Source organism: Lytechinus pictus, chromosome 18, assembly GCF_037042905.1.
Source record: "Lytechinus pictus isolate F3 Inbred chromosome 18, Lp3.0, whole genome shotgun sequence".
In the NCBI taxonomy this organism is placed as follows: Eukaryota; Metazoa; Echinodermata; class Echinoidea; order Temnopleuroida; family Toxopneustidae; genus Lytechinus; species Lytechinus pictus.
The window spans coordinates 20,777,082-20,792,202 of NC_087262.1; the positions used below are offsets into that span (position 1 = coordinate 20,777,082).

At 35.6% G+C, this 15,121-nt stretch overlaps 1 protein-coding gene across 2 annotated transcripts in view; it reads left to right on the forward strand.

The window, feature by feature from the left end:
- LOC129281941 (protein transport protein Sec24A-like) overlaps positions 1-14,867 on the forward strand; it is a 55,372-nt gene extending 40,505 nt beyond the window's left edge. For both annotated transcript variants that reach the window (XM_064112925.1, XM_064112924.1), the window contains exons 18-22: positions 5,118-5,296; positions 5,941-6,078; positions 7,038-7,235; positions 8,264-8,367; positions 8,884-14,867. In XM_064112925.1, the coding sequence (XP_063968995.1) occupies positions 5,118-5,296; positions 5,941-6,078; positions 7,038-7,235; positions 8,264-8,367; positions 8,884-8,995 (731 nt within the window). In that variant the 3' untranslated portion in view covers positions 8,996-14,867. The remainder of the gene's footprint in view (positions 1-5,117; positions 5,297-5,940; positions 6,079-7,037; positions 7,236-8,263; positions 8,368-8,883) is intronic.
- The last annotated feature ends 254 nt before the right edge of the window (positions 14,868-15,121 follow it).

Below are 15,121 nucleotides of genomic sequence, written 5' to 3' on the forward strand. Positions count from 1 at the left end.
CCAAGAAATGCACAAAGATCGTCCAGACAAAAAAAAAACCGAGATGCCAACTGTTTTCAATGAAGCTCGGGCTCAATGAATTTGATCATGGGCACTAATCACTCCTTTGTGAAATGACGAAGTGCCAGTTGCTCGAACTTGTCACAATAGCTCTAATTCTATAGGGAATTAAATCTATTGTTTCTTCACATTTTATCGTTGAGAGGATAAAAGCATTGCGGCTCTTAAACTTTGTTGACAAATTAGACACAGGAGAAAAGTGATGCTTTTTGGACAAAATTGTTAGAGATGTAAAATAATCATCAACAATTGCGTATGCATCAATTAACTAGAAATGGCACGATCATGGCAATGATTCTGCATGGAGTGGAAATAGAACATATCGTCCCTTTTTCAGTCCACGTTCATTTACCGCCATGTGATGTGCATCTAGAGCAATATAAAATTCTGAACGCAAATTGTATGAATAAATGCGGATCATTATTTATGTACATTACTATATTTTCAAATCCCCTTGGATCCGGCATCCGGGGTAGGAGGATGGGTGGCAGCAGGGTAACTTTGATTAGGGGGAGGAGTAACTTTTTTATACTTAATTTCATATCGGAACAAGAACAAGCAATAGTTGCATCTTGTTAAAAGATGTAGATATTATAGCGTAGGGAGAATTAGATTCTTTCCGTTCCAAAACTCTTCAGAAGTATATTTTTGATAATTTAAGATCTTTATGAACTCGATATTTGTCAATTTTATACCGCCATTTTATGTCGGGTCGGATCTCTTTCCGATTCGAAACCTTTTAGAAGTATCATCTAGATCAAAACTCTGTATATAGGTATATCTACGATTTTCTTGAAGTCGACCATCATTTTATAACGGGTCGGATCAAGAACAACAATCGTATATTGTTGGAAGATATAGATATTTATAATCCAACAAAAATCAATTATTTCCACATCGAAAGTCTTAAAATATATTTTTATTGACAGAGGATATCTTTTAACTCGATATTCCATACTGAAATACTTTCATCTCATGTTGGATTGGATCAAGAAAGAGAAATTCTGCGACTTTTATTCCATAAAAAATGCTTTTTCGACTTTGTCGGGAAAATTAGTCATTTAATTTTTTTCGGACAGAACATGGGCTCGTCCATATAGGGCAATATCAGTTATTTAAATAGTTTACACTCAAATTAAATTTCAAATCATGCACGATCGATCGTGCATTAATTAGAGATGTTTGTAACTCCATTTCATTTGCCTTTCCGATATTGTCGGGGAAAGTGTCATTTATGTTCTCAAAGAACATGAATTCAGTCCTAAAGATATATGAAATGTATCTTGAATTGTTTGCACCTCAAAACAATCGATCTTACATCAATCGGAAATGATGGCGAAAATCAAAGAACGACAGATATTCCATGCATCCAACAATCTAATGGAATCGGTTCGCGAAATACGCAGTAGCACCCATTCATCATGTTCATAACAAAATATAGAGGATGAAGAGTTTCCTCATTTGAATAACCACATGCGGCTCTAAAAAAAAAAAGGATCTTCACATCTATCAGTTCCCATTATTTGTATAAAGGCCCTAGCCTATTTATTCACAAAATGTTGCTAAACTTAAAAAATAGACCTAAAATGATTCTGGGTTTATCAAATATTGCAGCCAATGAGTATCATACAGTTTCACTTTTTTTTTTCATAAGTAAGATGTTTTGTATGGGGATGTCATCTGTGGATCCCAAGCGTTTTCTTTTTCTTCATTCAATGTTTCTTAATAAGAAAAAAAATGGACTACTAAACCGCATATCCGGTTTTTTTTATTATTGTTCCTGCTCGAAATGATACAGAGCGATCAAAAGACGGCGTTTGTCTAGCTTTGAAAGTTAATGATAATGGGCGATAATTTGCATTCGACCCTTAACGCCCCCGCAATCCCTCCCCACTCTGCGTGTGGTCTTTAGCGTCACTAGGGAATTGTTAGCGCTCTATAGGAAACTGGTGGATGAAAGGCTGATCGGATTTAATCCCGTGCCTAGAAAGACAGTATTGAATATCCTTGATACTGAAAAGCACTGATTTTTATGCCGAGACTTAAACCTCGGTCACGTTTGATCTACGGCAGCCGTAAAGCGAATCAAAAACAGCCGTTTATTCATTTTTTAAAAATACAAACCACCTATTTGCAGCTGGTTCAAAAATGTTAAAACGGTTGTTTTCGACTCGCCGTACAGTCCCCGTAGAGCAAATGTGACCGAGGTATAAATAGTAGTGCTGATTAGTGGCGTACCTAGATTTTTCAAAGGGGGGGGGGGGTGCAAATTCGTCCGCCCAAAAATTTGACAAGCAAAAAAAGGTATTGAACCACAAGTAAATGACATTTCGCGCCAGAAAAAAAATGACAAGCAAAAAAAAAGGTCTTCACATTAGGAGAGGGGTCACTTATGACCCGTCAGGGATCACTTTTGACTCGTCAGGGGGGGGGGGGGCAGGGATACGTCACTTGCATGTAATGTGACTCGTCAGGGGGGAAGTCTGCCCCCCCTTATTAGGTACGCTAATGGTGCTGATCGTTGACTTTGGCCGGTTTATTAGGTAAAAGGTAAGGGTTTGAATAAAAAGAATTAAACGTCTCAGATTAATTGAAAATCGTTCGGGACAGAAATTATTTCAAAATTGTTTTGATTTGGAAATTATATTGAAATAATTTAATTACCTTCTAGAATAAACTCTTTCCTAAAAACCCTCCTAACCCTATAGTACAATTCACGTATCTTTTCAATTAAGTCAGAAATCTAAATCCTAAATACATTGGATAATGGTCTCAACGTCTCAGATCAGCTCATGAACGATCGGAACGTATTTTATTATTATTTGAGGTGGAAATTATATAGAATTTATTTCAGATACTATAAACTCTTTCTCCTGAAATAAATATTATTCGCTTATCTTTCCAATATAGTCAGAAAGGGAAATACGTTGAAATAAAAGTACTCAACATCTTAGATTATAATGTACGATCGTTCGAGACGTATTTTCGAAATTGTTTTGAAGTGGAAATGATGTATCATGAAATCAATTAAAACCTTCCAATGTAAACTCTTATTCTCCTGAAAGAAATACAATTCGCGTATTTTTCCAATAAAGTCCCACAGAAGCAGATTGCGTTCCCAATAATTTTCAAGAATCAAGAGTGCCTACAATATCAAAAATTCGGCAGAAGTTACCAAAAAAAACAAATATACCCAAACAAATTATATGATGTCAGAAACAAAATCAAAATGTCAAAAACATCAAAACAAAAATAACATAAAAGGAAGTATATCAAATCAACATAAAAAGTAAGGCAGCATAATGTCAAACAAAATAAAAAGAAGTAGACATTTTGTTGATTTGCGATTTAGCGTGTTGAATGATTTGGCGTCATTATCATTCCCCAAAATTTATTCTGCCGTTGCTATCAATATTCGCACTAATTCAGTTACATTCGGGCATCATATTCATATTGTCTCATTTTATCTGGCCTCTAAAAAATATTAATATCTTCCCATGGCAAAGATGAATAGGCATACCACTCTAGTTATACGCTCTTGGTGGACATTATCCGGCGAGTTGGATGATATAGGCCTATTCATACCAAGATGTCTCAAACATGGCCTTAATAGAGGTAAAAACTATGCATGGGCACCATTCGTAAAATAGGCGTGTAATGCAGTATCCATCTGTATCCGGCCCCAAAATCATACGTTAAAAAAGTCATTAATTCAACTTATTTTTCATGTGTGAATCTTCCGTGTCAATCTCAATTCGCAAGCTGCAACATTTTCGAAATCGGCAGTATTTCTATCGATGGTGTTAATTTTCAGTTCAGTTCGTTGACAACGGAAACTATCGAGAACCATTGCGACTTATCGAGATCGAGAATTTTTGTCATATTCACATCGTGCGCACGTGGATGTTGATCTGTACTCGGTCGCCATGCGACACGATGCGGCCGAGCATATACTAGCTAGCTGTATGTAGTCGTTTCCAATATAGAGCGTGCTTGCATGCATGCTTTGCTACGGACATAAAAGAGGAACGCCTTTCATTATCATGCTTTAAAAAATAATAAATTGAAGTCAAACAGCACGACAAGTGGAACTAGCTAGCACAGGCACCACGACATATATGTTAACTCTTCATTCCAGAGCGAGCCGCGGAATTGAAGGCTAGCCGTGGCCGGCGCGGGGTACGTGAGATTGCCTTAGTGAATTTTGATAGAAATGGGGAGCAGCGGCAGCGCTTGAGATATCTACAGCGCAGCTAGCGGCAGCGAGCTGCCGCTAGATACAGCAAGCTGGGGATTAAATCTCTAATCAGGATTATAAAGTATGGCAGCGAGCGGCAGCAGGCACATTGGGAGCTGCGAGAGCGGATGTGAGTTCTATTGTGCTTTAATTATCGCAGCTAGCTGCCGCTGGCCGACGCTATTATCCCGTCTTAGAGTGTGCAGGCGTACGCTCGCGGGGTGCACGCTGCCAATACAATATAGATGCTTTCCCTTATTCAATATTCACGATAAAGGAATTTACCACAAAAATATAGAAATCCTCATAGTTATCCTATTCTCATTTCATTAAAAAGTATAACTTTTTAAAGCATTTTCAAATTATTTGTTTTTTGATGAGCAAGGTGGCCAATTTCACTACATAAATGTGCGGTCTACCTTATTCAAGGGTTAGCTAAACCGTTCTATGAGAATACCATCCAATGTCCCTAGATTCTGCGGTCTGTGCACAAAGCCTATCGGAATGACAGATTTCAGGCTGACAAGATAACAACATTTTAAAGATATAATAGTTGACGATCAGGGAATATTTCTCCAAGATCAAATTTCATTAGCAAGATTTATTGATAAATAAATTGTTTAATCAAAGTTCAGTACAGTCCGATATAAAACCACGCTTCACAAACACTTATTGTTTCTTATTTAGTTAAAATGCAAAGCAGTTTGCAATGCATTAGCAGGGAAATAAGTCACTGAATAATATAAGTTGATAAGTATCCTCTTCCTCATCTTGTGAAAATGACAATAATCATTATTTCATTCTTTAAAATTTTTCACAGCTGTTGACAAGTGCCAAACCTCATCCCTTGGAGATGCTCGGGATGCATTAGTTAACGTCTGCCTCGACTCATTGGCTGCTTACAAGTCAACACTAGCTAGCTCACATACGATGGGCGCCCTCATGTGTCCGCCAAACCTCAGGATGCTGCCTATCTATACATTGGCCCTGTTGAAGAATGTAAGTTGTTCCATTTTTTCAACTGCATCTTATTTCAAAAGCAATTTCTGTGACCACAATTCACAAAATCAATTTGTTGGGTTTTTTTATTCAACAGTGGTGTAAGAAATTAAATAAATTCTACTTCATATTTAGCTGACAGATAGAAAAAAATGTATTATTTATATCTATATTACATGCAATCATATGTTTGATATTTTAAGTTTAAAGACCTTTATTCTGAACTTGGGGCTTGATTTAAATTCTGGTCTTGAGCTGTTGTTTAAATTTTGATAGCCAATTGTAACACAAAGCTCTTTAACATTAGTGGGTAAATTTGTCATTGCATTCGGTGCTCTATTCATTTGGATCTTTCTGGGAATGATGGCTAAGGAATTTTTTCTTCACCATTAGAGCATAGGAAAATAACACAGTAAACATAAGAAACATGATGTAAACAATGACGCTTCCATCTTCTCACAATTGTAGCAGAGTTAGACATTGGCCTCAGTTACAACGTACTTCAGAATACGGGCCAATATGTTTTCCTTTTGAGTTAATCTGTTTATCAGGTAACATGTCATGATGTTATGGGTCCAGACCACAATACTGCCATGCTTTCAGAATATACTAATTGCATGTTAACCTCAATTTTATCTTCTCAGCTTGCATTCCGCATCGGTATGAGCACAAAACTGGATACGCGAGTGTTTGCGATGGAGATGTTCAAATGCATGCCGATACTGTACACAATGCTACACATTCACCCAGATCTGTATGCAGTACACAATCTTACTGAGGAGGTAAATATATGGTTGATATAGGGATTTTTAACCACTTCACAGAATGTGAAATGTGTGAGTCGTTTGATAAGTGGGATTTATTCCATAGCTAGTTAAGCTTGTTATGTATAGAGATGCAATTGATTTAAACTGTTTATGCAATTGATTTCCATTTATGACATCTCTCAATATTTCCTCAGTCATTGATAGGCATGATGATGTATTATAATGATTAATAACATCCCCCACAGGGTGAATTGCTGATTCATGACCAGGCTAACCCTCAACCAAACCTTATTGGCCTCTCATTGGAATATCTGAGCCGAGATAGAGCATTCCTCATGAACCACACACTGATTATGTTAACTGTTCCAGAATTCTTTCTGTAGGATGCATTGTTGCTACAGGACCTGGGCCCCCGTCTTACAAAGAGTTGCAATTGATTCAATCAACCACAACTGTGCAAAGCCAGCAAAGGCATCATCTAAAAAGCATGTTTATTGAATATATTTTCTAGATATGATTTCCATTCATCACTTCATAATTTTCTTGGAAAGTCAGTGCTTTTCCCTTTTTACAAAGGACATTGTGCAAATTTTCCTGAGGAAAAAATTATGACATTAATTGATTTCCATATACTTGAGGTTGATTGGATCAATCGTAGCTCTTTGTAAGACGGGGCCAAGGCAATCCCACAATCAAACCTTATTGGTTTATCATCAGAATATCTAAGCAGAGATGGTGCATTCCTCATGAACCGCACACTGTAACATTTAGAATTACTCTGACAATGTTAATTGTTCATTAACTCTTCACCACAGGGAGCATTATTGCTTCAGGACCAGGCCATGCCATAATCAAAACTTATTGGCCTCTCATTGGAATATCTAAGCAGAGATAGAGCATTCCTCTTGAACTGCACACGGTAACATTGAAAATTAATCTGACAATGTTAATTGTTCTTTAACTCTTCACCACAGGGAGCATTATTGCTTCAGGACCAGGCCATCCCGCAACCAAACCGTATTGGCCTCTCATCAGAGTACCTAAGCAGAGACGGGGCATTCCTGATGGACTGCGGGGATATCATGTACCTCTTCATTGGTCAGAATGTCTCACCTGACTTCTGCAAGGATGTTCTTGATGCGCCAAACTTTGTTAGCATACCAGAAGGACAGGTCAGTGGATTTCTTCTTTTTTTTCGAGGGTTTAGTTTGTTTTGGACTTAACTTCAATTTGGCAAGGCATTTATCTACATTTGCCATGCTCTACCCAGGTGTAGTAAATGGGAAATGATAATAATAATATAGGTATATTTACCCAGGGAAGCCACTTCAGTTCTGAAAACTGTTCTCCCAGCGGGCCCTGCTATCCTTACCCCGGCTTTAGCTGGGCTGCCTAGGCTCTCAAGCATTCAAAGAATTTTGTCCTACTGGGTACCTCACCTCACCTGGGTTGAGTGCAGCACAATGTGGATAAATTTCTTGCTGAAGGAAATTACGCCATGGCTGGGATTCGAACCCACGACCCTCTGTTTTAAAGTCAGAAGACTAATCCACTGGGCCACAACGCTCCATTACTGAGGTACCCAGTAAGAAGAACTTCCTTGAATGCCTGATCAGGGTAGCTGTCCGAGGTCATTGTGTTAAGCACTATAGAACTGTTGCATATTATTATTATCTACAAAGAATCTGTACCAAACTCTATATTTAGAAATGTGGAAAGAAAATTGAATGATGCAAATTATGTTAATTTTATTTCCGTCACTTTTTCATAATTAAAGATAAAACTAAAAGCCATCCAAGAAAATGAAAGGCCTGTATCTCCTACAACCCACTCACAGCTGCATGTATTTATGCAAAACTTCTGTCTATAAATATAATGCATTATGTATCAAATTGAAATACATTTGTACTCTGGTTTGCAGATGATAATATCAGAAATGACTGATATACATGTATGTATACAATTTTACTACCCAATCATAAACCATATCATCATGTTAAATTGAATCGTAAGTGGGCTATATGCAAGCAGCCAAGCGTGTGTTGTACTTGTATCTGGCCTTGACTCCAAATGGCTAGTTGTATACATGCATTCCAAGTGTGATATATCATTTCTTTATGATATAAATATTGTATACCCATTTCAAGTGGATACAAGCATACAAGGTCTGAACTCATATCATGTATTGTTTCCATATTAGATTGACTTGCCTGAGTTGGATAATCCAAGGTCTGAACAGCTTAGACTATTTGTGAGCTGGCTTCTAGAGAAGAGACCATACCATGCCCCATTATTGATCATTAGGTAAGTTCACCAACCCTATCCTGCCCCCCCCCCCCCCAAAAAAAAAAAAAGTCTTTTTTTTTTATTATGGGTTTTAAAAGAGGAGGAAAAATTGCTGACTGAGTTTATTTAATTGTTTTTTATTCTTTTACCAACAATATTCACATGTTTGCATGGTTTTCAAGAGAAAAAATTGCAGAAAACTTAATACATGTATATGAAACATAGTAGAAGTGATATATGGAGCCAGAAATAAGCACATGTGCTGGTTGGGCTGTCCCACTATACCATATTACAAATGTAGAGTTGAAAACAAAAGCTTCACTTGCAATATGGCTTAGTCCTTGGCTCTATTTTACTATGTTATTAAATGTATACAATGTAGTTGTCTTCTATTTTACCCTGTCCTTTTATTGATACTTGTTTGAGGAAATGAAGCAAAGCAGTCTGCATCCTGAGTCGTATTATATCAAGTCCAACAATTTTTATATAATACTGGTAAGGGGAAAAAACATTTCATTTTTTTATCATCAACAGGGATGATAGTCGAGACCGAAACCTGTTCCTGGGCCACCTGATCCAGGACCGATCAGAGGGATCCATGTCATACTACGAGTTCATCCAGCATCTACAGAAAGAGATCAAATAGTTCCTGGACTAGTTCCTGGGGTAACCTGGTCTAGTGAAAGCTCTATGATAGTCTAAATCTGAAATCTTTGAAGGCACAAACTTACAGTCAATGATTCTTACTTGTGTCATATGTGATTGGTTCATGATGAGTATGGAATTTTAGTTTTTAACCTAGTAGACCACAAAATCCTGTTATATAAAAAAAAAAATGAAATCAATTATGCAATTAATTGTAAGTCTCTAGCAAACCATGTACAAAACTTACAATTAATTGTGAATAGTAATGGTATCAATTTCTGTTATTTGGCCCTTACATTGTTATGCCTGTGGCTATTACCTTATAAAGATGGAAACCAAGTTCTTATTCACTTCAAAGTCGTGTTATCCAGACATGTGAAATCAATGCCAACTGGATATTTAATACACCCAATGAGTTGAAATTCTACATATCTCACCAACTGAAGTTTCATCATTATCTTGGACCTCATACTTTCCCAATCTATTTTTATACCTATCAGTGGCTGGTGACTTCGTATTTGTGAACAGCTGAAGGAGGATTATAATACTTGTCTTGTTTATAGTCTTATCCTTTCTGTACTAAAGTGAAAACATTTTCTGTGTAATCAAAATAGTGGTAATAAATTCATTGTACTTTCGGATATTTTGTAAGTTTGAGAATTACGCTTTGCATGATGGTTGTGCAATGGAATGATGGGTATTATTGTTGCTACATGAGCAGGCAAATTGTGGTATTGGTGCATTACATGACAAGTTTTCCAAGTTTGTGGTACTGTGAAACAAATGACCTTTGAAAGTATTTTCACATTCTTACTTTGTAAAAATCTCTCCCCTGAACCAAATGTAAGGTAGCAATGATCTGTAATTTTCATCTTTGATGTCTTATTATCCATTCTTAGTCCTACTTTTGGCACACAGAGAGTTCGAAAAGTGTGGGACTTTTATCAGGCTTTATGCAATTAGTTTGCAGCTAGGTAGTTAAAAGAATAAGATGTGTTACTGGACAAGCCCAATAACACATCCATGGTGTCATGGTAATCCGATATATTTAATCCACATAACAAGAAGATCTAAAACATTACTATCTTGTTTCAGTAGTCTGAGCTTTACAGTTCTTTTTATATTTTAAGGTATTCACTGTTTTAAAGGGTTTCTTTGATTATAATTCTCAATGATAGTGAGATGGGTTTGTATGGTTTTGATTTCTAGATATAGCTTTGGATTATTTCCTGACATCAAGAGAAAAAAGAATTCACATTCAGACAAGCACTCAGTAATTTTGAAATTTCCAAAATGATTTTGTCGTTAGTTTTGTAGGATACTTTTTTTAGCCTCCAAATAAGGCCATCAGAAAGTGTCTCTTGTAAAATGTGAAGTCATTATGGCCTCCAATACATCTTAAAATTTTCCAAAACTCACAATTATTTACTCAAAGTCTGCACAAAAGTTATATTTTCTAAATACTAAGGTGCAGTAAAAAACCTTCAATGTCACTGATGTTGGGAATAAATAAAAAATGAATTGCTGTCAGGCAAACGGATAGATTTCAGTACCTTGATATTGTTGTATTTGAAGCCTAACACTTCATGGAACACATGTGGTAACTGGTGCTGTTTGATTTGTCATAAAATTATGCATATCAGAGTTACAATAATTCTTGAATCAAGTACTTACAATAACGATGATTGTTTGAAGAGCTCAATGCTATAAAGACATTTTTTTACTTACCTCCAGGTCAATACTGTTTCTATTCATCTCACAGTGTGAATATTTACTATCTGTTTTCCAAATACATGGTCAGGTTATGATAATAATGATTATTTGTATATCACAAATTGGAATGCCTCTAGATGGACTTTTCAACCAATTCAAAAATTAAAGTATGTTTTGGTAGATAGGGCCATTTTATAGGCCTTTCTGCAGGTTATTTTTAGTGAGTACATCAAGAAGGCTGACAGTGCGTTTTAGTACCAAGTAAAATGCACTCACCATTGACTGATACGTAGAAGTTTCTGAAACTTGGCGTCAGATTTAGGGCACTTCCATAAAATAATCACCGTTCTGTACGTCTGACCCCCCATTCATCTCATGTACTGCTGAATCCATGATAATTTGAGAGCATTACCAAATCATATGAACTAGAAAAAGAAAGACTAATCGTTTCATTAAGGTCCCACATAGAGGGGGTCAAACGTACCTAATTGATAGAATTACATTTGTTCATCATGTATTTCATACTATTATGTACATCATTTGTCATGTATCATTCAAATATGAAAACAATATCATTACTTCTCTTTTGTAGCAATGTGCATCCATTTTATCATAAACAGGATAGAACGTTGCTTCATTGACACAAAGATTTCATATTGTTAATTTAAACTAGAAAATAGACCTTGTCTGCTGCAATGTTTGCTATATTATTTTACACGTGTTCTGGCAGTTCTATTTCATGATAATATTATGCATTGCAGTTATAGGATAAAAGCTAGGTGAGATCGAAGATTTGTTTATATTAATTTCATCTCTTACAGACTTGTGAAATTTATTGAGTAGATAGGGGAGAAATGGCATATTTAGCATGTGTTCTTTGAGGAACACACATTAGGATAGAGTAAAGTAATATATTCTTGTAAGATTTATTAGTGCATTACTATTTAATATGATTTTGAGTAATATTGTTTTTTCGTTGAAGTATTCTTTGCCTTGATGGTATTTTGAGAGATTAATCTCTTGTTTTCATTTTCTACAAATATGAACACTTTATCAATTTGTGGAATGACGGTGGTTTATTATTTCAAGATGTATTTTAACTGTACAAAGCAGAGAGAGCATGGGGTTGCAATGTAAGCTGGGGGGGGGGCCCTATTGCAACATTTCATATTGCAGGGACACTTAAAGAGTTTGTTTGATAAAATGAACATATTCATTTTTATATCCTGAAACACAAAATGAAAGGGGCCCAAGGAAACTGCCCCCAACCCCATCCAGGGTTTATCAGCTTCCTATTCTCGGCTCTCAAAAATTCTGGAAGTTTGGAAGCATTTCATAAGCATCTCGTCAGTAATTTGTATTTGTGCAATGCAGATCAAAGTCAAGCATTTCAGTAGTTTATAACAATGAGTTGCTCTGAAGTGACCGGACGATCCATAATAATCATCTCCTGCTGTATGAGGTAATTTCTACATTTTCGTTTATTGTAAAATGTTCACTGCACAGAAAACATTATTTATGACTGAGATATGTATCTGCAACATTGCTCTTTATTTCTGTAAACTCACTATGTTATTGTCCACCTTTTTCATTAAGTATGCTTTGATATATACTCACCTTCAAATATCAGTCAGTTGAAATAATCAGATGTTTAGTTTTGTCTTCTTTTTCAGAAAAAGGTTTTTATGATTAAGATACAAATGACTTCTATAAAAGTATAATTTTCAAAGTTTTCTGAAGAGTAAGACTTTGCTTTGAAATCAGAATTTTGCCATTTGTCCTTAGTAATTTTCATTGAAACAGCATAAGTAATGAATATATGGCAATTTAATGTAAAGTTCCCCCCCCCCTCCAATATTATTAGAAGTGAATCAAGAATTCATGGTTTTCACAACACCACTTTGGCATATTAATCAGTCTCTGTACCATTGGGTGTTCTGCTGAACAATGTTTGCTACAATTGGGGATGGTAGACAAATGCCAGAAATATGAGATGAATCCCCATAAAAGACAGCCATTCTTGTCTAACCTTTCATATACCTACCAATATGTAAAATTGAAATTACGAAGCTCCATCTTGCATTTGGAACCAAATTATGAATCTTTATCTTCATTTTTAAGAAGCACTTTATAGTGGAGAGCTTGTATATTACCATTGTAATTGCAATGTCATGTAAAAAGGGCTAGTGAGTCCTTGTATGTTTATTTGGTCAATTTAGTACATTATAATTAAATATTTGAACCAATATTGTCATATTGTGTATAAGGCATGAACTATTTGGTAAAATTGGATTGATATAGAAGCTGGCTCAAAAGCCTATTTTAAGATTAGTCCATTACACAACAAAGTTGGATATCACAAGATATATTTAAGAAAACTGTGAGAGAAGTATGGGATTAGCTCCATGCATGGAGGATATAGTCTGTATTTTATTACACTGTTAAGATTTGACTTAGTTCAACAAGTTTTATGCCGCAGTAGTTTTTAAATGACAGCAATTCTTTTTATCATATGCATAATGAATATGTGATGTTGTACTATTCAGTTGAGGCCAGTGAGACAATAGATCATCCCATTGAACAAAATGTTGATTTTTTTTTCTTCAAATCTAAGCAAGCCAGCACTTTTTATATTGTAATGATGATTACATTTAGAAGTAAACTCCATGTGGTTCCATACATTAATATTATATCAATTTTATTTGGACAGGGTGTATTCATATTAGGGCTACATGAAATAGCTCTTCATAAACTTTTATTGGGATAGTGTGAGCAACTTGCAAGTTGGTTACATAAAGGTGCATTCATTAGGCTGGCACAAAACCTTAAGAAGACATACTATGTTATAACAAACTAAATGCATATTAGAGAAAACTTATCCATTAGGGATGAAAGTTTGCCATCTATGAAAAGAAAAATAAGTTAGTAGTAGTTTGAATGTTTTATTATTGAAATCCTTGCTAGCAAAAAGAATTTCCACATAGTGGACCATGAAATAAGATTGAATTAAATTTAGTTGAATTTTGGCCAAATACAGTCTACATGAATCTTTAAAGGTCAGTAAAGAAATGCAGGGGCCAGAATAGAGATGTGTGTTTACAAGAAAATTGCTAAAATCTAGTTCGGATTTGTATCGAATGATTCATTTAAACAATTCATACATTATTGCACTGGTAGGCACATAGCAAGGAGTGTCATTTTGTCATGTATGATGGTGGTCCCCAAGTCTGCACACCTAACGAGTTGAGTTAAGATTTAATATGAATTTCTTTTTATTTCACAGAATCATTCAGTTGATAGTGTTCCTTACATCATTATGAGTTAGTGTGCCAAATATCTCATAGAAATTTGAAAGAAATATACGATTTTCTTGGAAAAATCTCCAGCAATCATTTTCAGATTGAACAACAAAATGGTGCCCCATGTCTGCGCACCCATTCACTTTGCACACGATTCGGGCATTTTGATGAGAAAGGCTGTATATTGAGGCCGTCACAGGAAATGCCAAAAATTCATTATTTTTCCACCATTTTGAATCAGGTTCTTTAATGAGTATCTGTCTATGTATTGCATGTGTATATTTTGTGTTTGTTGCATATCTTCTTTTACTAGAATCGCGCAGATATGCGTGTGCGCAGACATTGGGTACTGCGCAGACTTGGGGGAACTTGCCATAGCATTACTTTTTATTAGATCTTTTTAAAGAAGATTGTGTCAACTCTGCCTTCTCATTATCTGCTTTGTCTTGTTGTAGTTTACTGTCATGAAAACTTTTGCATGATAACTGATTCAATCAGGTCGATGTATTTTTCAACTTTTATTCTTTTTAATTGTTTGAGAAGTTGATTTAAATTCATTCAATTATGTCAAGTCGGATATTGTGGTTTTAATGCATATACATATTATCTTGAAGAATTAACATCCTTTTTCTAACTATTCATGTCGAAATGCCTTTTTGGAGGTCGTGATATTTCTTATTCTATGTTTTTATTACGGCATGAGATTGGGTTGGGTTATATGTTAACTGTGTACATGTCTTAATAGTCTATCTCTGTCACATTTTTTGTCTTGTTTTGTTTTTTCTCTCTGTATTTCTCTGATAAATCAATATATCTAATGATTGTAATGAATTGAATAAAAATTTATGAAACAGTAACGCAGCGAATCTGTAGATGGTTTTGTTTTCTTTTTGTATATGATACCAAATTTTCTCTGTACTATTGATAAACTTTACTTGCCAATTCTGAGTGATTTTCATATATGCTTTTCACACTGCTTATATTTTTCTTAACCACTTGAAATTAGTGGGGCTAACGGGGGGGGGGGGGTCTCAGCCCCACCAATTTCCCGGGGTTAAGCTTAGCCCACTTTGTTTTCACACTACGCTTTAGCAAAGTGGGCTGGCATGGTTAAT